General features: G+C 40.6%; 1 protein-coding gene across 4 annotated transcripts in view; it reads right to left on the bottom strand.

Moving 5' to 3' along the window:
• The window catches only part of MTX2 (metaxin 2), a 36381-nt gene extending 12402 nt beyond the window's left edge, over positions 1-23979 (bottom strand). The window contains exons 1-4 of one of the 4 annotated variants that reach the window (XM_068407543.1): positions 23881-23970; positions 14771-14936; positions 9213-9260; positions 8179-8225 (exon numbers count right to left, since the gene is read on the bottom strand). Coding sequence is in view for 1 of the 4 variants with exons in the window: in XM_068407542.1 (XP_068263643.1) it covers positions 8179-8225; positions 9213-9260; positions 23881-23920 (135 nt within the window). In the remaining 3 variants the exon portion in view is untranslated. Of the gene's footprint in view, positions 1-8178; positions 8226-9212; positions 9261-14770; positions 14937-17497; positions 18439-23880 lie in introns of those variants that run through there. The other 3 variants (XM_068407544.1, XM_068407542.1, XM_068407545.1) reach the window with 3 other exon arrangements.
• Between the last annotated feature and the right edge of the window lie 371 nt (positions 23980-24350).

Raw genomic sequence — 24350 nt, forward strand, 5'->3', positions numbered from 1 at the left:
TGCTATGAGAGTACTCACATTCTTTCACTGATGTAACTGACAGGCTTTGGAAATTATTAGCATTAACAACACAGGTGTGTTTGACTTTTCGAGCACAGTGAATGCATTTCATATTTATGGAAATTATGTTTTCTTTTAGAAAAAGAGATGGACAAGGATTGTGACCAATGCATTCTTATAAATATCCACTGCCAGAAAACCTCAATTTTTTTTCTGATGCATTCAACTAGATAAATTACATTTTAGACAATAACTTATGTTAGACAGTAAGTGGCATGAACTATTACCAAAATAGTTGAAATTGGCATAAATCAAAGAACTCCTACAGAGAGAACATAGGACAAAGCAGTAATTTTTGTGAGTCTTTATCTCATTTAACGCTTTAGCCCAGTGATCAAGGGAGGATTTGTTCCCTTTTTGACCACTCATGAAGAATGTCAAGACACAGCACATTTGGCGTGCAGATGGTATCAGACCGCCATGCCTTCCAACTCTGATAAAAGATACAGTGGAACACTGATTATTCCAGCTCACAGCATCTCACTTCCCTTTGGGTACCTCACATAATACCATTTGAGCAGGCAGGTAAACCCTTGCTTTTGTTGTGAGAGAAACCATCGGCAAATGGGCGTGAGCTCAGCTCCTCTGAGTGCTTTTGGAGTGAAGGATGAGAGATTGAAGGCTGAAACCACCCCAGTGCAGTTCTGCTGAGATTTATGAAGATATCAACACCCCTTCAAAGACACAGCATCAAAAGCTGAGCAATCTGAAAGATCAAGGGCTTAGGCTTATTCTAGTACATCAGAGATTATTGTTAACATCATAAATTTGGCTGATCAACTTAAAAAGGGACTGAAAAGGGCCAACTGAATTCCAAGTGACACATAAGCTAGTTAATCAAGCCCTTGTGAAAATTCACCTAAAAATGGTAAGCAAGACAGTAACAGCGAAACTGGAAACAAGACAATTAACTGAGCACAGCCTGTCATATCTTGCAAACATGCTTGTAATTCCAAAGAACAGCATTAAATTTGCTGCTCTCTTCTCCTCTGGAAAAAAAACGTACTAGCACAGAATTAACAGGGTGACTGTCGTAGGCCACAACCTGTATCTCCTCCAGCACCTAAGATTCTCAAGCAATAAGACTACAGCAGTTGCAGTTCTTCAGAAAAAAATAAAAATAGCTCTCTTGTCTGTAGTAAAACTGGTACACTATACTTCATCTAAAGGTTTCCGGTCCAAAGTAATTGTAAAGATGTTCACTGAAAATATTTATTGATACTTTGAAAACAACTCTTCCAAACAAATTCTAAGCAGGGAAAGGAGAACTGAATTCCTGCTGGAGAGGATACACTTTTTTTTTTATGCTTAACACCTATCCAAAGAGTTAACTATTTGGATCAATTCATAAAGAGAAGGGATTAACATTCCTATTTCCCTTTGCCCACGTTACAGAAGATCAAGAGATGACTGCCCAATGGACTGTACACAAATAAAGGAAACTTCATTCAAGCATAAATATACAGAATTCACGACAACTGAAGGACATCAAACCAAAACGCTGAGGCTTTTAAAAGGAATGAGTAATTTCATGGCTCATACTAGTTAATGCAGCATAAAACAAGGGTAATGAAATCTCAGATTGGGAAGAATTGAGTTTATTCCCCTGGCATCAGCAGGAGTGCCCCCTTTATCCGTATGTTCCACTGATTATTTGCATTTCTGTAATTTTAAAAACGGGCCCGATTTCTTGTGTAGCATTGGCATTGGTCAATGACTGAAGCAGACTCCTGGACAACTGTTCAGTTTAGTAACTTAGGTTCAGTATAATGTCTGCTACAAATACTTTTCTCTAAGTTATTTCTGGAACAAAGTCTGTCCTTTCTTTGGATGAGATTAATGTGAGAAACAGATAAAGGTATTAAAAAATAAAGATTTGGCTTAATAGGGTCTGTCAGCTTCTCTCCCACACATGTTCCCTGCCTCTCTTCCCTGCAGGCTAACAGTCTCCCCTCTCACACTCTTCCAGCCTCTCTACCTGTAGCATCACCTACTCTTCCGGCACCTGGGAAGGGAAGGGAGAGATGTGAACAATATATTTTTAGCAATGCTACCTTTCCTCTTCCAGAATGAAAGCACCGAGTCTACAAAGTTGCTACCACCTCTGTGCACCTTGTGTTTAATGGGAGACCTTGCTGTAGACACAGAGGTGGAGAGTTGCTGCAAGTTCCCAAGGAGAAACAGAGGAGAGGGAGGAAAAAAGGTGCCACCAGATGAATTATGTCTGTCCTTCCTTGCCCTCCCAATATTTACTGTTATAGGCTAGGGAAGAAGGAGTGTGGGAGTGAGGACAACAAACTGAAGAAAAAGCGTGGAGAAGCCTCACGGTGCCTTTCCTGCTCTACCGCATGTTGATCCACACAGGACTACAGTCTGCATCGCACTGCCTTCTCCTCCCAGAGAGTGGTAGCATGAACTGCTCTGTTTTCAAAGTCAGCACAGAACAAGTCAGTACATATTTTTGCTATGAGAGAACAAAGTATCAGCAGCTATGTGAAATGGCTGACAGGAAGCTTTGAGGCGACACTTACTACAAAATTAATCAACAGTCTTATGCCTATCATTCATTTCAATCGTGGCAGGTGACACCTCCTGCCAGAATTACAGAGTACATTTACAACAACAGCGTTGCTTAAAGGACACAATCAACTTAAGGTTTGTTTTGTTTTCTTATAGCTTACCCAATTTCAAATTCAAAATGTAGGTAATACGTTGGATTTCAGTTATCTAAGAAAAATAATCAGAGCAATCACCTCTGTGCTGCTTTAGTATAGTTCAAAAGCCCGGAGCCCAGAAACCTCAGCCAGCCACGGGTCAACTCACCCCACCCTCCCTTTCCTCCTCTTCTCACACAACTGACATTCTCATCTCCGCTGCCGCCCTCAAAACAATGCAAGAAGTGATGCCATTGTGTATTCCTATGATGACAAGGATGGAAAATCACTGTGCATGAAATACAATGGGAAGGAATAAGAGAAGGGAGGGGGTAGGTTTGTATTTTTTCCTACAGTTAATTGTTTCAGGTGCCATTTTTACTCTTGGTCTCCCCTCCCCTTTGCCCTCCCCAGCTACGGAATGGCTGTTTGGACACCATCAGTTGGAAACATAACACACACTGGGCAGCAAATCACCCTGCCAGAGCTCCATCACAATGCTCTCCTCTTCCCCTCCAGTCCCCTCTCAGAGTATGAGCAAACACATATACTCATTAAAAATGAGTTACAACTTGATGTAAATCATATCCAGATTGCAGTTTCTGAGATCAGAGGCAAGAATGAAATTACTTATGCCAAGACTCAAATAGTTCACAACTTACATCCCCACACGAGGAACACTATTTTCAGATGGCACACTCCAGGCTTCATTCAAAGAAGATATATTCATGATTAGTTTTTAATAAAAAACAAGCCATTCCAAGCCATCTCTTATTCAGCAGCACTTCTAAAAGCACTCACACAATACTGTTGTGAAGAAAGAGTGAAAGGCGTTTTCTGTTTTCATTTTTACATTATTTCATGAGCATACAAAGGACAATATGTGATGACAACTAAAGAGCTATTCTCCACTTTATTGCAGGAACACATTTTAAAATTAAAAACCATGAACAAATCTATGGAATAATTCAGTTTTCATATCAAACAGCTGCAGACCCTGTAACTGAAATAGTGTGTCTAAGGTTATAAATGAAAACTGTTCAGTATCATTCTTTGAATGACAGATTAAATTCCTAATCCAGTTATGGTAATGGCCACATTTGTAGTTTAACATAAATTAAGAGCTTAATTATATTTGTGACTATTTTAAACAAAATAACAAATTCCTTTGTACCTGTGAATGTAATTTATAGCAAAGCCACGTTCATTCTCCAAAACAATCTATTTTACACTGCAGCACAACACCGCTCTAATGGTATAATGTAATTCTAGTTGTAGAATGCGGAGAGCGTAGATTCACTGGTAGCACAGAGGTTTTGAAGATAAATGAAGATGCTATTCATTCAGGGGTAATTTCATCTTAGAACTATATGAAAGATGTTTCACTCACAAGCAGTACCTGTATGGCTTGGGATTTAAGCATGTTTTCAGCTACAACGCAATGCTGCTAGATTGATTGTGCTGATACTGCATTTCTCATCATGAAGAATTCCAGCTTTTATTCGCTTTTAAAAAAAATAAATTGTCAGATCTTCATTTCAGTACTAAGCCTTTGTTCAAGCCTCAGCAACAAGTTTAAATTTCTGCTAATGTTTTGTCTAGAGAAAAAACAAACCACAATTCATACACGCACACAAAAAAAATCATAAACCTGTCAAGGGCAATTAATCATGCATCATTTACACATTTATTTGATTACTTGTTGAAGTAAATAAGCAGTCGGTCTATGTAACACAATTTTAAATTGCCCAAACATCCTTCTGTCATGCAGGACTAAGAACAGACAATTCTAAATGCACTTTCCTGGAATATATTAAGACCATTTACAAGGACATCAATTGCACAAGCAATTAATACATATCTTAACATAATGAGCTGCAGGCTCTATAACCTCAGGATAGCTATGAGAATTCCCTCAATTCTGAACATTTTAGACAGCCTTTTAAGTAAGACTCTGAGACTACCTGCATAAAGGTTTCAGAAGAACCTGTAATAACAGAGGCAGTCTCAACATCCACATTCCTCCTGCCGACAAGCTGGAACAGTGCACAGAGATGCTCCACGCTGCCATTTGAGGCAAGAGGCCTGGCACAGCACAGCTGTATTAACCCCCTCCCTCCTACTCAGCCACACCACTTCCACGCAGGCACTAAACAAAAAGGCTTTACCGGGTGTCAGCAGGGAGACGGGGCCTGGACAGGCTCTCTGCTTCAGACTGAAATATACTCTCCTATGGTAATTCAGTTTTAATCTATTTAAAACTCATTTTTTCCCCTCCTTGAAGTTGTGGAGTCATTTTGTTATTGAAATATAGTTGTGTATTCACTTCTGGATTTTGGTGGCTTTTTATTACTATGATGAGACTGATAAGCAGGAATGCTCTATAATGGAAGCTGTACAATAAAGAAGCAGAGAATGGTTTTAACCATGAGTCATGTTACCCAGAAGGTGTATGTGTTTTTATTAACTTTAATAGGAACAGGGCTGAACATCTCACAAGAAGAACACAGCCTTCACTCTACGTACGTTTTCTTTCCTGTAGCTGGATAATCATTAGTGATTAGTATTTTCCCTTGATTTTAATTCCTTTGTAGTGAAAATAAAACTTCATTCAATATCAAGATTTTGCAGCCAAAGAGCAAATGGGCTTCACTTTCAACAGGACTGTACAGTATACTACTTGAAGTTAACAAACAAGGAGTGCGAACACCAAGATGTACCATAGATAATGCACTAGCTCATTTGAAATTGCATTGCATTTTCAGCATATACAAGGAATCTGAACCCAGATAAAGACAAAGGAATTGTTAATTTAGTCTATTTCCAAGAGCAACAATGGGCAGAAGAGGAATTAAAAAACAAACAACAACAACAACAACAAAACCCTACCAGAATCAGCAGAGAGGTTCCACAAGATGAGGGGGGTGGTTTTTTGTTGATTTTGTTGGGTTTTATCTATTGAAGGCACCACCACAGTTACTTAGCAGTTCCCAGAAGACTCTGTCCTCCCCTCTCTTATCTGACATGTAGCTATAGTCAGGAGTCCAGATTTCATTGCACAATGAGAAGTCATAAGTCCAATCCTTATTAAAACAGCAAGACTCAACCTACTTCGGATGTTCAGTCCACAGCCCTCACTACTCATTAATTGAAACAAAATGCCTGCAGTAGTCTGTTACACCTGCACTGAGAGTAACTTGCTCTGCTGTCTGCTTGATCTGCTCTGTTGACAAGAGCTACATGAAATGTCATCTGTATTGCAGGGTCATCAATTTTAAAACAGTCAACTTTTACTCTAATTACTTGCTATGGCATTGGATTTTATTCCTTATTTGTAGCTACCTGCATATATGTCCTCTGAGAGCTAACCCAGAGCAGCATTATGAAGAGGTGCTGTAAGAAGATTTTGAGAAAGATCTGAAAAACCAGTTGCAGCACATTTAAGAGTCGTCTTGTGAACCATGTTCCTTAAATATTTGATGGCGGCTGACTCCACATGCTTTTTTGATCAGAGGGACTCAAAATTCTGATGCGTTCTCACCACATGGAAATTCAACAAGCCATGAACAAGCTATGTATCTGCTCTGGTGATATTCATGTGCCCCAAATCAGTAACAGGGGGAAAAGGAATGGCAATAGTGGGAAAAAAGTCCCAGGTACCAGCTCCGGCTTCTCCTCCTATCCCCCATTCCCAATTCTTCCTCAGGAAAAGAACCACACACACCCGCAAAAGAAAAGAAAACCACCACCAGCAAAAAGATATCCAGTAAAAAGATAAACAGGGTCTCATCAGAATAAAGAGTAAATTCTAAACCAGAGGAACTCAGCAATTTCCTTACGCAAAACACATCGGTATATTTAAAGCTTTCTGATCACTAAGCTAGTAATGCATAACTACAGATCCTGGTATCATTTCAAAACGGATCAAAGACACCAAGGATAGCTATTCTTTTGCAGTCACAGCCATGTTACACAGATTCTTTAAAATAGATATGATTCCCCAATACAAAATTGTTCTATAAAGTTTAAGATCAGATATCTACCAGAGCCATATTTATAGTCATGGCTACTATCAGCTGCCCAGCTAGAGAATATTGAAGAAAACCAAGCATTTTTAATATATTATAGTTAATTTATCATCTAAGTGACATATGTAGGATAACAATGGACTGGAAACAGTAAAGCAAAATGATGCATTAGAAAAGGAAATTTTAGGGTTATGTTGTTTCTTTTCTTTGTGTTTCAAATACAAGCCACACCTATACAACATTGTTAGATGGTAAGAAAATTCATGAGAACCACAAAAAATACAGTTGCTTGAGTAAAAAGGAACACCGAGATCAAGTGAGCAACAAAAACACTTATTTGCATTACTGTGAGGCACAATATAGAGGACACTGCCCAAACAAATAAATACTGCCCCATTTATTTGGTATTTACACCATGACTCCTCTTGCCAGCAAAGGATAAAGGTACCTTCTTGCTGGGATAAAATTTACTCTTAGAGGTATTTCCTAGATTACCAGACTGGAAGGAAAAAAGTTAGAGATCTTGGAAGTAGCTACCATTACCAAGTGATCCTAACCTTTTTACTGGTAATATCAGTTACAGTCTCCAAGTGTCCCACTTTGGCTAAACGAGATGTGACCTTTTTGGATAGCCCTCAAAGACTGCTTGCTGTAGCTGCTCTGAGCTAGACACACACAAAAAGCAAGAAGCAGGGGAACAGTACAACTCCCTAGTATGCAAAGCAGCAGCAAAGTTGCTTTGAAGAACAGGAACCTTACAGACATCCTGCTCACCACCACTTCTGACAGCTAGGCCCTCTCTACTAACAGGGAAAGCATCCCCCCGGGATTTAGGGATACTTAACCTAACAGGTTAGTGGAGTTTACATGGACTTCACAGGCAGAGGTGCTTTTAAGTCAGTAAGAGACGCAAGTTTGTCAATTATATGGACTATTTTTAAAAACCACATTGGATCTCAACTCTGTATACATAACGAAATTGAGAAAACCTATCAGAGACATACAGAGATTTGATGCCCAGAGCATGAAGCAAGTATGCCTCGAGTCTGGGGCAGTATTAGCTTTGAGAAATAAATAACCAGCAAGCATCAGGCAAGATGTTAAAAGATGAGCTAGCATACCAAGTGACAGAAGATGGAAACCACGCACAGTTCCCAGAGTAGGTAGACAAGCAGATACTGTACAAACATAGACCAATATAAATATGAACACAAGCAGCAGCACTCTATATAGGACTCTCAAAATTCTCATGTCCTTTAGGCTCTGGCACTTCAATGACAATGTAAAGCACATCAGATGCAGAAAATATATCATTGATTTTGACAGAAATAATTCTTAAATTATTAATTTAGCTAAATACAGTTACTTTAGCTAGATAATCATTCAAAAAATAAAATTGAATTAACATCTTTAGTTTAGAAAAGATGACATTTTACCTGAACAGCAAGGGAAGATGCATTATCAGAAAGCAAAATTTGTTCCTCTGTTGAAAGAAAAAAAAAAAAAACACAAAAACCACAATTACAAAAAATAGTGCCCATTTAGCTACTGACCTGTAACTGTAAGCCATTCTGGGTTGCATTTCTTACGCATAAAACAAGGAGCATATATATAATTATTATGCAGCTGGACTAGAAAACCTGTGCCATGAATATTAAAAAAAGAAAGGAAAAAAAAAAAAGAGAGTACCAGGAATATTTATCCTGCAAATACAATTGCATTTATCATACATTACCAACAACGTACAATAAAAAATGCTCACAACTAAACCCCAAATGCGTGAGTTTTATGCCAATTACTCTTCCTCTAATCAAAGTTAAATAAAACCACATCTCCGTAACTCCTCTGGCTAAAAAGTAAAAGCATTCAGAAACCTATAAAAGCAGCTTGCAGTTAATATTGCACACTGTGTCTAGGTCTGTCACACAAAAGAAAGATGACAAGTTCACTGCAATAAAAATTCCATGCTTAGAAGACTAGGGCTGCTACCTATTAGTCTTCATTACTTTGCAGTCTTCTGACAACTGTAGCAGGCTGCTGAGCCCCAAATGGGGGCCATAATGTGATCTGATGATATATGAAGAGCTGCTAAAGGGAGCCTGAACCATCCTAGCCTATACATTTTAACAGTTCCTCTTTACTGAGAGCCCACTTTACCACAAGACTTCAAAAATCTGCTGCCTCAGCTATTGGTGCAGTAAATCTGCCAACTGTGCCTGCAACCACATCATTTTACACTGCCTACAGCAGCCAATATAATGAGTCAATAATAAACCAAGGACCTTATAGGCCATGAATAGCTGGTTCATATTGGCAGATGCAAGCGTAGCTAAAACCTCTGACCAGACAAACACCACAAAGGACTCTTTTAACAGTTTCTGTGCTTCCTTACAGTTAATTATCTGAGTGCATATTTAATGTGTTTCCTAAAAATAAAGTAATTATTAATTGCAAAAACCAGTGTACCCACCCTTCAGTTGCTGATACAACACAGCATTTTCAGGCCAAGGCTCTGCGGCTGTGGAAAGAAGAGGAATTAATTAAGCAAGCCAAACAACAATGTGCCTGCAGATGCTAACTGAACACAAAGTTACCTAGAGCAGGAACTCAAAACTGTAAAGATGCTGATGCAATATTTAACCTGCTCTAAAAATGTCCCACCGTCACTCTCTTCTCCTGTACTTCCCTCCTGCTCACAGAGGGACAACACAGAGCAGAAAACTAAGTCCCAAAACTTAATGTTGCAAGAAAAGCTAAAATTCAAGCTACATTACAGAATGGCCTTGTAATTCTCAAGCAGCTAAAGCAGCTATTTTCCCTCTACCATAAAGACATCCTTGTGCACATTCCCATCACAATTCTGGCCACTGTCAAGAGCAACTATTTACTAAGGTACTAAACAAAGAATTCTGGAAAGAACAGAACAAGACACAGAGGAGAGAGGCACAAACCTCCAAACCAAGTGTGAAGAATGCTTTGGGGAAATGGAAAAGCTTTCTGCCTTTTAACGTTGTGTCCTCACTGGTCCTATATAATACCCACAAAGCCAGGTGCTCAGGCGTGTCAGAACCCTACCCACCGGGATGACTGGGACTTCCTATTGCTTTAAATGATGTTTTGGTCAACCCTAAAATGGGGATGTCAATACGCATTAAAAAAACTGCATCATCAGTTGTTCAAAACAGTTGAACAGTTGTTATTAAAAAAAAAAGCAAGGAAATAAAAGACAATCAAATCTTCCAGTTGAGAACCATTGCATTTAATCAATCATACACCACTTGAATTTATGGGAAGGCAAAAATAATAATCAGTATTGATTTGCTGTTAAAGGTAGCATTAAAATAACAGGTCATCACATTGTTTTGTCTCCATTACATTCCTTGTTAATGTCTGATCAAAAATCTATTTTAAAATACCAATTTAAACCTTGCGTCCTGCCCAAACTAGCTATTTGTAAACAAAATTAATGCTCTAATCACATAAATTATTTTTTTAAAGCAATAATGTCTATAAATAACTATGTGGGGTTCAAACAGAAATATGCCACTGGCTTCAGTAAGGTCATTCTTTATGTCTTTGACCTCAGAACTCAAAGAAAAAAAAAATGCACCACTTTCTAAGTGTCATTCTTTTTGGATACTCATGTAGTATTAACTTTATGGAAGTCATACAGAACTGTAAAGCTTATGACACTGTACACAGTTTTGCAAAGGTCACTGCCTCTAACATTAAGGTGTAGAGCCTATCAAAGCTATACTAGTATGGGCACGAGAAAGCAACTAATCACATTTAAGTGTCATGAAAAAATGTTTGTGTTTTACTGTAGCAGTTATTGGTTTTACATCCCTCCATTAAAGTTTTGCCCTGGAGTAAAAATTCTTGAGGTGCAAGTACGTTTACTTCTTTAAATAAAAAGACTAAGATAGTGTCTGCGGTACTACAGCCTTAACTGTTTAAAATAATTTATCTAACATCCATTTCTTCAGGTCCACTGAAGTCTTGCAAGAGCAAATGGAATGAGGAAATTAAGAATGTTATTACTATACCTTAGCAACTTATCAGTGCTGGATTCTGAGATAACTTACAGAAGTAACTAAGTCATGAAGGTACACTGATCTTGTAAATACTCCAGCCAACCAGTGAAAACATCCTTTTTACATGTCCAAAACGGTACAGAGAACTTCAAATTGCACGGGCCCATTTCTACTGAAAATTTTTGCCCAGCCTTCTTTAGACTGAAATGTCAGACTTATATCTTAATACCTGGATTCTGGCCCAAACTGGAAGTGGCCTATTTTCACACAAGCACGTGGCTGAAATATTTCAGGCCCACAAAAATCAAGTGAACTTTTCATTTTCCAACAAAAGAGCTAGGTATATTTCAAGAAATTCAAACACTAATTCCAGTCTGATCTTAGCACTAAGCTATATGGAGCTATGGAGAGAGATATATAGGTATATATACATATATATGACAGCTTCTTGGCACAGAGAATTCAAAACTACACTGCTGCTAGGGCATGTCATATTCATGCTATAAACTAAAACACGAGTATTTTTTATAACTTGTTTACCCTTATTGGCTTAAATTTTCCTTCCACGTTCTACTGATCACATACAGATTTTCATGATCCATATCTGCTGACCCTAATTTTGTTAGTCATGATATGAGGTCTTTATCCCACAGTCTTAGTACACTGGAGCACACGCCCAACTTGAGGGAAGGAAAGGACAATGGTTGTTTAAAATCTTTGCATTCGCTCATTCACAGTTTAGTTGTGTACTAATATATGTCTTTTGACAAGTAAATGAAACGAAGACAAACAGCCACATGAAAATCTCAGCCTTCATTATTAGTACACCTTAAACTCCAAATTTCAGCGGTTCTAAGAACACTGATAAATAATACCCCCTGCACTTGGCACCTGATGGTCTCCAGAAGGATGCCACAATTCTGACAGTGTTTGGATGAAGTGGACACAGGCTCATGAGCCCTGAACAGAGGCCTTCAGTTCTTTGTACACAGACCAGATAAAAGGTAATTGATTTTGCTATCTCTGTACAGACTGGATTTTAAAACAATCAACTTCACATTAAGGTTCATGTATTACTAGTCATATCCTAGAAAAAATATTCTGCAGCACGCATTCAGAAGTGCCTGCAGCAGATCATGTTCAATGATACCCGAGGTACATAAACAAACCCTGTGCAATCCTCTGGAAATCAGAGAATTAAATACCCACTCACTATCTGTCCCATATCTCCCAATTTCTACTCACTCTCTTTCTTCCAAGATGTTTATAGAGTATGAAGTATTTTTTTCTGATGGAGCAAGAAGTTTAAATACACGCCGTTACATGAGATGTCCAGGTTCATAAGGTGCAAGCTAAATTCGAATATCAGCTCCCAAGTCGCCTTCCATTAGTTGTAAGGTGAAAACATGCAGCTAAGGGAGACCAGAACCCCACTGAGGGAAGAGAGGAGGAGAAATTGCTGAAGGGCTGTCATATGCCTCCACAAGAGGAGAAAGTGTGTAACATCTTTAATGTACGGCAATGACTCTTGCCTTATGAATGTAGGTGAAGACATAATTTGTAGAATAATAGGCACTAATATTACACGCTGCTTCAGTTCTGTCATATTTCCAATCCATCAAGTTGATTAATGCTATAATAACTCCTCACAAACTTATCATTTGTGCACTAATGAAGTCAAATCCAGTTTATCCTTCTGCAGCTATAATCTTCTGGTCTGTAGATGTTCATTTCCCTGCTACCACGGCTACTGTGGCACTAGGTATATAAAAAGAAAATTAACAAATGTGATGTCAATTCAGTTTCAGAAGATTTCAACACAGAATCACATTTATGTGTTAGATCCTACGCAAGAGACACTTTTATCATTAGCTGCTCACAGGATGAAATAACTGCCTGGAAGTATGCCTTACAGGAACAGCTTCTCTACATATCTTAAGAATAAGGAACTATTTGGTTCTTCCTTCTGCCTCCATAATCAGAGGAATTACTATTGCCTGGTTTTCAATGGGTCTGTCTCTCAGACTTGCAGTCTTTAGTAAAAGTTGTTTTCCCACCCCACTGAAACTTTTCCCATGCTTAACAAATTCAAATATTTACTCTTTTGTGTGGATTGTCTGCTGTTTGTTCAGGACAAGCAAACCTCCTACTGTTGTCTTTCCCTACTTTTCCTCTACCACACTGCTTCTTTTAATGCCAGTTATAGGAAACAACCATCTGCAGGATCAGTCCTCCCTCTTAAATTTGTCTGAAATGAGCTTTGAGTTCAAAAGTTACCGGGAAGTGAGAATTAAAGGGAGATGGACACAGAAAGCATCACTGCATAAGTCTTGTTACCCTAGGAGCTGAGAATTCAGCAGATGCAGCATCACAACAACCAGAGAAGTCAAGCAGTAAGTAGACCACCTACATAAAACCTTCTTTGGTTTTGTGGATGACTAAAAATTAATGAAAATTTCACTAAGCTCAACATGTTTGTTAGTCAAAGTGTTTCACTTATTAACAGTTTACCATAGAAAATGCAGATTTAAATGTGTTAACAGGATTCTTAGGTGCCAAATTAGACTTTTAGAAGAAAATTCTGTGAACTGGTGTGTTGCATGTTCCCAGCGGAGATTTAATTACTCAGGTTTGTAACTATTAAAACAGATTCCTAGACTCCTCACCTGTCATGTCAGAGAATGACTTAGAAAATATATCATTTCTGCTCTTGCAAAAAATCTTCCAAAACACAGATGAGTCGTGACAGTCACATCAAATTCTTTGCTGCTAAAACTGTATTGCATTAGGTGCATTTTTCAGATTTTGTGGTGAAATGTTTTACTTGAGCAACATTAAGGCCAGAGACAGATACGCAAATAGCGTTTTGATTTCAACGTTTCCAGATGTTCCAGACTGTCATTTCAATAAGACAACTTTATCCACCCAAATACTTTTGGGACAGCAAGAGAGAAGAATGCACATATGCTATAAGAAGAGATACTTAAGAGCACTGGACCCCGCTATCAGCAGGGGATCAGCAGCTCACCTGAGGCATATGCACATCTCAGCTCCAACTAATGCTCCCAAAACAGGACCCACTATACTTGCACAGAGGTGAATTTTAATTCAAAGAATGAGAGGCTGCAATAACATTCCCTGAGTGAAGTCTATGCAAGAGGAAGCACCACATTCCCAAGGCACTCCGTGGTGCCTCAGCCCCACCAATTCCTTGTCCAGGCTGTTGAGAGTCTCTTTATGACTGTACAAAACTCGGTTTCAACTCCCACACTCTGAATTACTGGGAAACTATTCATCCTGTGTCAGTGCTGCCTGGATGGATGGGGGAAACAGACATTTTCATCCACCTTCCCCAAGTGCTTCATGATGATGAAAGAGATGTCATGAAATAAATGGTTTACAGTTATACCTTTAATTCTGATACTTAAAAAAATAAGAGACTCTGACTGTGAAAATGAGAAGAGATGAAATACTTTGCATGTTAAATTGTGGAATATGCTAAACAACAATTTAGCCATTTCAGCAGTCTAGTATGAATAGCCAGTTTCAAGCCGTAGGGTATGTGGTGTGGTTTGCCCTGCTAGTCTGTCACTCTTTTAGCACACTTGGTGTCAAGCTGCAGCATTCTTGAGTATCAGCCACAGACAAATGCCAGAGACCTCTGGATCCAAGCATCAAGATGTTCCCTCCTGCACGGGAAATGAATTTATCAACAGGTTAAAAGTTTTTGTAGGAAAACACTGAACTTGAAATTAGGTTGTTCCCAGGTCTTAGCAATACCATAGAATTTCAGTGGGGCAAGAACATTTTTGGAAGGCGATGCAGATAGAAATAATTTTGTTATAAAACTAGCCTATGCCTAATAAGAATCAAGGCTAAAGAACTAACACTGAATGTTACTACCCTGTTGATTATTTCTCAAGTACTGAAACTATACAGTGAGAAGTAAGTCAAGACAATCTCTGCCCCAAATCTCCTATAAACTAAAATTTACCGAATTCTCAGTATGCCAGCAGTTTATCCTTTGATATCTTCTTTCTGCTTCTGTAAATGAAGTACTCAGTTGACTAACAATCTCTTCCATGCAGTTCACTGTGTGCTGCTGTGTAGGTGAGGCTAGGACCTGGCCAGGGAACATTTAATCTTCTCAGAGCAATTTCCTGAAATGTTAAGAAGTAGTTTATGGATTGCATAGAAATAAAGACTACTCCTTCTCTAAAGTCACCACGTTTGCATGGATCAGTTTCCTTTCTGTTACATTCTTCTTAAACACTTTGATACTAAACTTGCATAAAAAAGAGGAAAGCTAAAACATCTGTATTTACCAGTTTGGTTCACATGGCATTAAAGGCCTGTTAAAACAGCCAAGAGGCAAGATATCCTCTATTAAAAACAAAAAAAAAAGTTGGCATTAAGTCAAATCACTGTATTGCAATATTACAGTTGGAGAGATTAATTTACACATTATTTCCACATAGTTTCCTTCAGCCTCTCCCTAGGTACAAATTTGATTAAATTATAATGAGATACCTCAAAACTGTTTTCTCACAAGAGTAAACACTAAAAAGAAATTTAGTCTTACATCTGGGCAACATCCACATCCAACAGCATTACTTATAAGTCTCCAAACATCATGCAGCAAACATCATAACAATCAGCAGGAAAACAGTTACCCTTTTTGGTTTCCCACAACTGGTGCTATGGGGGGACCTGCTGCTCACTATGTTCTAGATGTACTAACCCAAAGAAAACCACACGGAAATCTATCCCACAGACTCCAGAAGGAAACAGGATTATTTGCCACTTGATGTTAAGATGCATCAAAAAGAAGCAGGTGATCACTTCATTCTCTTTTCGTAATACAAATTGGTGATATTTTCAAGTAGCAATACATTGTTTAAAAATAAAATGCCAGGAATTGACGTGTTTCTATATCCTTATTACAGGAAATAAGTGAAGGGATATACTTTGATTACTATAGTGAAGCTGCAGCCACTTTGGAACCAAAGCAGTTAAAAATATACATCTCGTACATTAACGCTGATCAATAAAGGAAGTACGAGAAAGTTGTGAATTAGCTGCCTTAAGACCCACCAGTTCAACCCACCCACGCTGAGTACAGATCAATTTCATGTAATTGGCCTGATCCTGTAAACTAACAAGGGCCAAGAAAAAATGAAAGCATCAGCAACTCCCTGGCTCTGCTGACAAATGACCAAAAAGTGTTTCATAGTGCCTTGCCAAATGAAAACTGACTTTCACACAAGTTAAACAGTATGCACTAAATCATGTATCAAATAATTACATCATTTGCTTAAATCCATCCCAGGCCTCCTTCGCAGAGATATTACCATTCAGATAAATCATGACTGTTCAGTAATTATTGATCAAGCAGACATCAACATGAAGACTCAATCTCAGCAGCAATTCTCAAACTTGAGTTTCCTGTGGCTGCACCACTAAGAGTCCGCGTGTGACATTACTGCAGCAGCCATTTAGCATCACACAATCTGCTGCTTCACCCTCCAAGCAAGCTATTAATTGCATGCATTTAAGCATTAGTCCAATTCTGTTACTGTCTTTGAGTTGACTTTCCCGAGCGCGTACATCTGCAGTTCAGTTCTCCAGGGTACTCAGCGCTCTCACTGCTAGGGGAGGCCACAGGAGGGAGATCGCTCAGCATCTCTGTGCTTGCAGAATCAGGCCTCTGTCAGGAGAGGAGGCCAAAAAATCTCAATAAAATCAAATCCATAAATAAAAGTTGTTCCTAAATCAACATCTGGATTTCTTCAGAAAAAGCAGACAGTGCGCCAGCTAAATGATCTCAAAAGATTTATTTATAAAGTCCTGACAAGCTGGAGCTATTTTACTTATTCCTGATATTCAGCATAAGTGCTTCATCTCGAAGAAGCTCTGTAATTCTTAATTATAGCTTTTAATAGATCTCTAAATCGATCTCTTCCCTTTGTGCTACGTAAGTCCCTTGTCCCTCTTTGGCCCTGACTCAAGAAGTGAAACTTCAAGCACTTCGAGCTGTGAAGAGTAGGACAGTGGAGGTATGATACTCACTAATGCCTTAAGTGCCTTACTGGACTGGGACATTTCTTAGCCATGTTATCTACATTTGTATACTTTAAATCAGTCCTTTGAAAGCTCTCTTAGATAGATATCCCCTCTTCTCTGTGGTAGTCTGAACTCCTCCTCCTCCTCTAAGGATGTCTGGCAGGCAGTCTGAACACCACTTCTGCAAAGTGCCCAAGAAGCTCCGTTTCCTCATCCACAGCACCCTTACTCTGATCCACGATTGAGATCCTGCACATTTGCCCACCACACAGGACCTCAATATCCCACACCTGCTCCAAAAGCTGCTCCCCACACCACATTCCTGCTCACCCAGCCCTGGCCCCTCCGGCCTTTCAGTAAGGCTCCCCTTCATTTTCACTTTCCTACCTTGCCCACAGCCCTGAGCGCAGCAGTACCAGGAGATACAAAGCAATGACCACAGACTCTCCCAGAGAGTCTGTTGCAAAGGGGCAAGAAGAGCTGAGATCTCTACGCAGGAGAGCTCTGCAGGCTAGAAATGCAAACAGCTGGCAGTGATGCAGTCAGCCAGCTAAGCACGGCCACTAGCAAGAGGGAAGATGCTGCTTTAGGGCTCACAGTCTTTAAGTCAGCCCAAAACAATGGTATGTGCAATATCACCTCTTGGGCTTTTCCTCACCTCTGGGAAACACTGCAGTCCCCCTGCTTCAAAACCTGAAAACGTTTATCCTGTTCTCTTAATCATATCCTCACAGTCTTCCTCTTCTTTTCCAAGGCTTTCAGTGAACACACTCCAATGCATCGTTTCTCCAATATGGCATTCAAATGCAAAAAAAATATACATGCAGTTGGACTTTGAAAGTTCTTGCTAGGGAGGCAAGCATTACATTGGCTTCAATTGCATTATACAACAGCTAGAAGGCAGAACTGGTAAAAATTCCCATCTCAGCATTTTTACTCTCCAATTCAGTGTGTACATTCCAGGTTTTTGGTTGGGCTTTTTCCCCCCAAATGAGACTCTCATAAATTTTTCCTGCGTTCTTTGCAGCACCATTGTAATTTTTTCCTTTGATGTTTCCAATCCTTCCTTCACATTTCATAGGTTTTACTACCACGTGTAGCTTCTTCCAGGTTGTATTAAAACATCCACGTTCACGTGACATCTATGTCATCTTCTTAATAACTAAAGACCAGAATTTAAAAGTAATACTTACAAAAACTTTAGAACCTGCTGTGGACTTTCTCACTGTCCTCCCATGGCTTGCATGCACCTGCAGTTTCTCACTCACTTTCAAAAGAGACAGCTGAAAATGCCACGCAACACAACAACACGTGACGCCTGTTCAACTAGAGCAAAGGACAGCAACCGAGCTCTTTCATTCACTCTTGTTTTGAAAAGGAAGGGGCTCACAGGGTCCAAACCCACAGGAAGAGACCAGGTTGGTGCCTGGGGACAGTCAGAGAACAGATCATCCAAGGAGCAGAGAGAAAAAAGGAGTGAGAAGAAAAATCCAGTTCCTCTCCAAAGTCGTTCTTGTATGACCTCTTGTGAGCTGAACAGTTAGGCTCCTGTCCTGGTTTGGCCTAAACCAGGCCGATTCTCCTTTCAGTGATTTTTACTTTCAGCTAAGTCTCCTCTAAGTAACTGCACTTTCTGAAACTAACTGCATGTTTTGCAGACAGTGTCTGCTTCCAGGACTGATAACGCTCGAAGTTTGTAGTTATCGCTGAGGCACTGGTAGGGATGTTGTGCAGAAAGGCTCTTGCTGTACTTAGTCTTAGAGAAACCAAGGTCACTGCTGAATTCCTCACTGCTTACGAGTGAAGAGCCGAAGGGGGGTCGCAGCTGCAGGGGGGAGCAGACAGGGCAGGTGACCAAAAATTGACCAACGAGGGTATTCCATCCCATACACGTCATTCTCGGTATAAAGTGGGGGGATCACGAGGGTCTCGCTCTCTTTCTGCTATGGCCGGTGTCCAAGGACGACTCCGTCTGTTTTCCTGCTGCCCCCGATCCCGATCCGTGCATCCCTGAATCCAGCTCTCGACCGTCGCTGGGCCCAGCCTGGGCCTTCCCGGAGCCTGTCCTGCAGTGCCGGTGGTGACGTGGCTGACTTCAGGGGAGCTCAGTCTTGGTTTTGTATATATATTTGTATATATTTGATTATTTCTATTATTATTATTATAGTTTATTAAAACTGTTTTAACTTTCCAACCCGGAAGTCTCTCTCCCTTTTTCCTTTCCCTTTCCCTTTGGGGGGGAGGACGGGGCGGGGATAACAGAGAGCATCTGCCACAGGTTTAATAGCCGGCCCAGCTTTAAACCGTGACAGCTCCTGAACAGCACTCGTATCCCAATCATTCTGCAACTGATGAAAGCTCACTTGCAAATCAAACCGGACAATATTAAAATATGTGTTACTTTTCGTTTACTAATTTTGTAACCATTATTTCTAGAGTAATCTCATTTCTGGCATGAGAAAAGAAGATATTACTTAAGCAGAAAAACACGTAACAATAAAAAGCTGATTAGAGAAAGACTGCTTAGTCCTAGTGGAGCCAGAAACAACTATAGAAGCATCTCTATTATAAACTGTAATTATCTTGCTTCTTAAAAACATGAAATAACAATATCTCAAAATGAAATATGTACTGTACTATACTAATTGTGAAAGAAAGTCATTTTTTCCCTGACCTAAAAAAAGGTTAAATAGGCAATCCACTCAAAGGATTGGTTCAAATCAAGTCATAAAACATATGCGTCTGAGCACAAACTGGTAAGAGCAGCGTAAGAGACTTGTTTATTGAAACTGAACAAGAGTTAAAGTCATCTCTTTTAGTTCGATTACTCCAAAAAAAGCACATGTAAAAGAACACTGTAAGATAAAATCATACAGCCTGACAAATTTGGTACTTTCAAATCACCTCTTTTTGACTACAAGCACCTCTGCAGCAGGCTTAAACAATCTGTGCTGCAGACAACCTATTATTAAGCAAGAATAGCTACTTTTTTCACCTTAGACGTGCAGGAAATGTTATCATTTACCTATGCACATTTTGATGCACAAAATGCATACTCAGTTTAAATTTTATGTCTTTATGTGCAGGAACAATTTAGATGGCCAGGTTTCATTCCCTGTGTATTTTTTCTCAGCCAAACTGCAGCTTGTCTCAATACATAAAACATGCACGTAAGAGATTTATTTTTGCTCTGGCTTGTCACGTTGGAGGTAGACTCACTAAGAATGTAAAATATCTAAAGGCAGAAGGGCATCTGTTTTTCAAACTGCATTCATTTCCCTTAGCATTAAAACTAGCCTAAGACTCTTGGACATAACTCAACGGCAATAAACAGAAGTAATTTTCCAGAGATCAAAGGACAAAGAAGGATATCATTTTCTCTCTTTTTGATCACTGATCTAAAACTAATGTTTTGGGGAAAAAAAAAAGTAAAGCATATTGAGTAATTTAGTGATCAATTAAACATCTTTTCAACAATCTTTTATAGATTATTTGAGCAGTCAACTTCTCAAACTATTAATAGTTAGAAAGATTAATGTTCTGGACCACTTGAAAGCTGGCACTCTAATTCTTCTTACAGTATAAATGCTCATTTCCTATCCCGTTAATATGTGATTGATGCTGAGCTACTCTAAATAAATTCTTTACCATATTATCCAATTAATATTTTCTACAGTTCAGAAATAGATGATTTAAAATGTGACATAACATGCTTGCAATTCATGAAGCTATGGAAATATCTGTTTATTATTCCCTGACACACAGCATCAACCTCTTTATATTTCTGAATAAGCGAACAGTTGAATGGCACTAAAGCAAGTGTCTTACTCCTCGTAAGTGATTTAGTCATCATTTTGTATTTAACCACCAATGCATTACAGCAGCAGGCTATGCTCAGCTTGTTCAGGTGAATGCATGTTGCACAGAGAGGGTGCTGAATTACTGCAGCAGTGCAAGCGGGCTGAGCAACTGATGGTCAGAGTGGCTGAGGTTGGAAGGCACTTCTGGAGGTCCCAGGGTCAGCTGCAGCAGGTTGCCCAGGGCCATCTCCAGTCGAGTGCTGAGCGTCTCCAAAGATGGAGACTCCACAACTGCTCTGAGCAACCTGCTCCCATGTTAAACCATCCTCACAGTAAAAAAAAAAGTTCTTCTTATGTTCAGATGGTATTTTCTGTGTTTCAATTTGTGCTGAGACAGTGAACGGGCACATCAGAAGTGAATGCGTAAGGTGCAGTAACGGTGAAGACAAGTAGTACTTTAAAAAAAAAACTAATACATACACAAGCAAGTCAGTGTGTAAAAGAAAGTTATGATCCCCTTCTCTACTGAAACCCTCCCCTCATCTTTTAAAACATTTCTAGAAAACAAACTATGCTGGGATGATTGTCTTTGAACACCTGCATGCAAAGACCCATGCTTTACAGCTGTTACATGTTAGAGAGGCAGTAGTTCATTGCAACTGCCATGACAAAGTGACCGTCTTCATGAACAAGACCCTCGATGACAAGCCAATCAAATTTAATTTTTATGGACATGGAAAAAATTCTCAATCATTCTTATATTTCCATCCATACACAACAGAAAGGCAGTATTCACAAACACAGACAGAGGGATAAGACACTATTAAAGCAAGTGTCATTGTTAAGTGGTATTTTTTCCTTGCAGATACACCATTTTTCTTCCTCACAAATATTCTTACATTTGCGGGACATTTAGATATTCTTGGTACCAGAATGAAATATTCTCTGTGTCTGTGCAGTGGCTCGGGAAATACAGAAGTGTGGTAGGTATTGGCCAAGATCTTGGATAACTTTTTTTTCCCCTAGAAAAATCTTCCATATGAACAAATTGAGTGATTTTTGCCATTATTTAGTTTCAGTCTGGCACTGGTACATAATACAGATGAGCTAGGAAGGCCACAACCCACTAGTAAAGGTATTTTTTATTTTCAAGGCAGATAACTGCTTTTGACACTGATTCACTTTTGGGAAAGCAAAGGCAATGTCATAATTTTGTTTTAAAAAATGATTGAGTGGACAGGTCTGCAACAAGGATTTGTACTGTACCTTGAGTCACAGTAAGTAGCTGCGTATCCACCAGAAGTACAAGATTAATAAAATAAGCACCAACCATTTCTGCTCTGCAAAAATAGAGGAGCATTGCCAGTATTTTTCTATTAGATGCCTACATATTACTTTTAAAATATGAGGTGCTACTGTTTTAAGCTTATTAAATTGTAGGAGAGTCCAGAAGTACTTGGGCAGCTTTGATGCCCTCAAAGAACCACCTTAATAGTACAATTGTTAACATGCAAGTCTGAGACTAACATAAGCAGCATGCAAATACCCGAAAGGGGAGGCAAGAATCTCTCCAGGAACAGAGAACACCTCAGCAAGGAGGGAAAGAGACAGCTGTTGCAGAACTTTGTTGTCTTCTTGTTTCCAAACATGCATTTCCCTTACACTGTACTTAATTTGGATCTGTCATTGCTGTATTCCACAACAATTTGCTTGTTTAGCGGGAAGCTGTTGTGAAAATAAAACAGCACTTTCAATAAGAAAGCAATGAGATGCCTACATACAGTATAGTTTCGAGTTTGTATTTGTAATTCCACAAAAAAGTAAATATCAGCAAGCTATCACTCTAGAATATTCATAAAGGTCACAGAGCAAATGAACGCAGCAGAATCAACACGTACTCACATATGTCATTATCCTTGTGTTTCACAATATAAATAAAATATACTAAAGAGATCATAAAGGCTAGTAAATGGCATGAAGCAACGCTGATTGCAACCATATTCTCCACATCCTGAGGATCCAGGGCTCTGGCCCTTAGAACATAACCATGGATTGTGCTAATGTCTATGAATTAACGAATGACAACACAAGAGCCCAGCGCAACTTTCAGGCTTCTCTATAGGTACCTCTACACACCCAGAGTCAAGATCCACGACCTTTACTTTACCTACCAGCCAGGGGCAAGCCTGCTCTGGATACTGTACATTCATAGTAGAGAATCCAACTCGGACTCTTACACTGGGGCCTCTACCGAGTGGCAAAAGACTCCGCTCGTGGGACAAACCACTGGCTTCCTCCTCAACAGGTCAGTAGCAATTAAATGCTGTTTCCTTGCAGTATTTATTGCTTGTGAGCTTATGTAGCAGCAAGAAATTAGGAACAAAGAATAACAAGTGAGGGGAAACTGGCCAATGCACTGATTTTCAGTGTGCAACATACTAAATGTATTTGAACATCCTACCCAGGAATTATCCGAGGTGCATGTTGTTTTTAGCAGATTAACATAATTTTTTGCTAAATAACCCCACAGTGATACATATTTCTGTGTTATGACAAAGCTCAGGTCCAGTTTACGTGGCCCAGCTGCAGTAGATCACAAGAGCAAAGGTGCCGTTACATTTCTCAGCTTCACAAGAGCAACACAGGACACAGCGCGCACCCGTGGGGAGCAGGGAGAGGATGGCACCGCACCGAGCTCTCCCACAGAGCGGGACTCAACTCCAGCTGCTGAAATTATAAATACGATGCGGTTTTTTTGACCACTGAGGAAAAGTAAATAGTTTTAAAGCCAAATAAGTTATTAAACCGAAGTAAAGATGCACCCTAGCATAGCTAGGGGTGAGGGACCCCACAAAGGACGGGCCCCGGTGAGCCCACACCGCGGTGCCCTGTGGGGAGCTGTGCGGGGTGACCTGCCCTCACCGCGGGGCGCCAGGCGGGCGTCGTGAAGGGAAACGCGCCGCGGGCCGAGCCCTGCCCAGCACCCCGGCTCCCGCGGCCGCCGCCAGCCTCCCACCGCCGCCCCCCCGCCGACGCACGCATGGCCGGCCCGCTCCCGTCCGGAGGGGTCACCCAGGGGACCGAGCCCGCCAGGGTTTGGCTCTGCGCCCCAGCGGGGCGGCTCCTGCTCCGCCGCCACCCTCAGGCCGCGACCCGGAGCGCAGCGCCTGAAACGAAGCGAGGCCCGGCTCGGCCCAGCCTGCGGCTCTCTGGGCCGTCACCGCCCGCCCCCGCCCCTCACCGGCCAGCTGAGTCACGAAGGCCTCCGCCACAAGCGACATGTCGCAGCGGGCGGGCGGGCGGCGGCAGGCCGAGGGCACGCACAGGAAGTGGGCGCCGCGCCGCAACTGCATCCGGGGCCCGCTCCGCCCCCGCCGCCCGGGGCGGGGCCCCGCGCCCGCTGCCAGCGCCCCACCACGTACCGGGGGGCAGGCAGAAAGCCGGTGACATGCTGCTCGTTCGTGCTCCAAGCAGAGCTTTGCCTCACGTAAGAGTGCTTAAGGGTAGAGGAGGGGGGCTCTGAAAGACATTTAGGAACGAAGCGGTGTTGGGGAGTTACCCTTCCGCTCCTCAGTTATTCCAGTCTGAGGATAAACCCCTTTGAACTCGCGTCCCATGGAAGCGTTACCGAGGCACCACTGCCTGCTTAGCCCCGGGGCGACAACTCTCTTCGCTTGGAAATAAAATCGCGAGGGGAGTGAAAACAAAACG

Source organism: Nyctibius grandis, chromosome 9, assembly GCF_013368605.1.
Source record: "Nyctibius grandis isolate bNycGra1 chromosome 9, bNycGra1.pri, whole genome shotgun sequence".
In the NCBI taxonomy this organism is placed as follows: domain Eukaryota; kingdom Metazoa; phylum Chordata; class Aves; order Nyctibiiformes; family Nyctibiidae; genus Nyctibius; species Nyctibius grandis.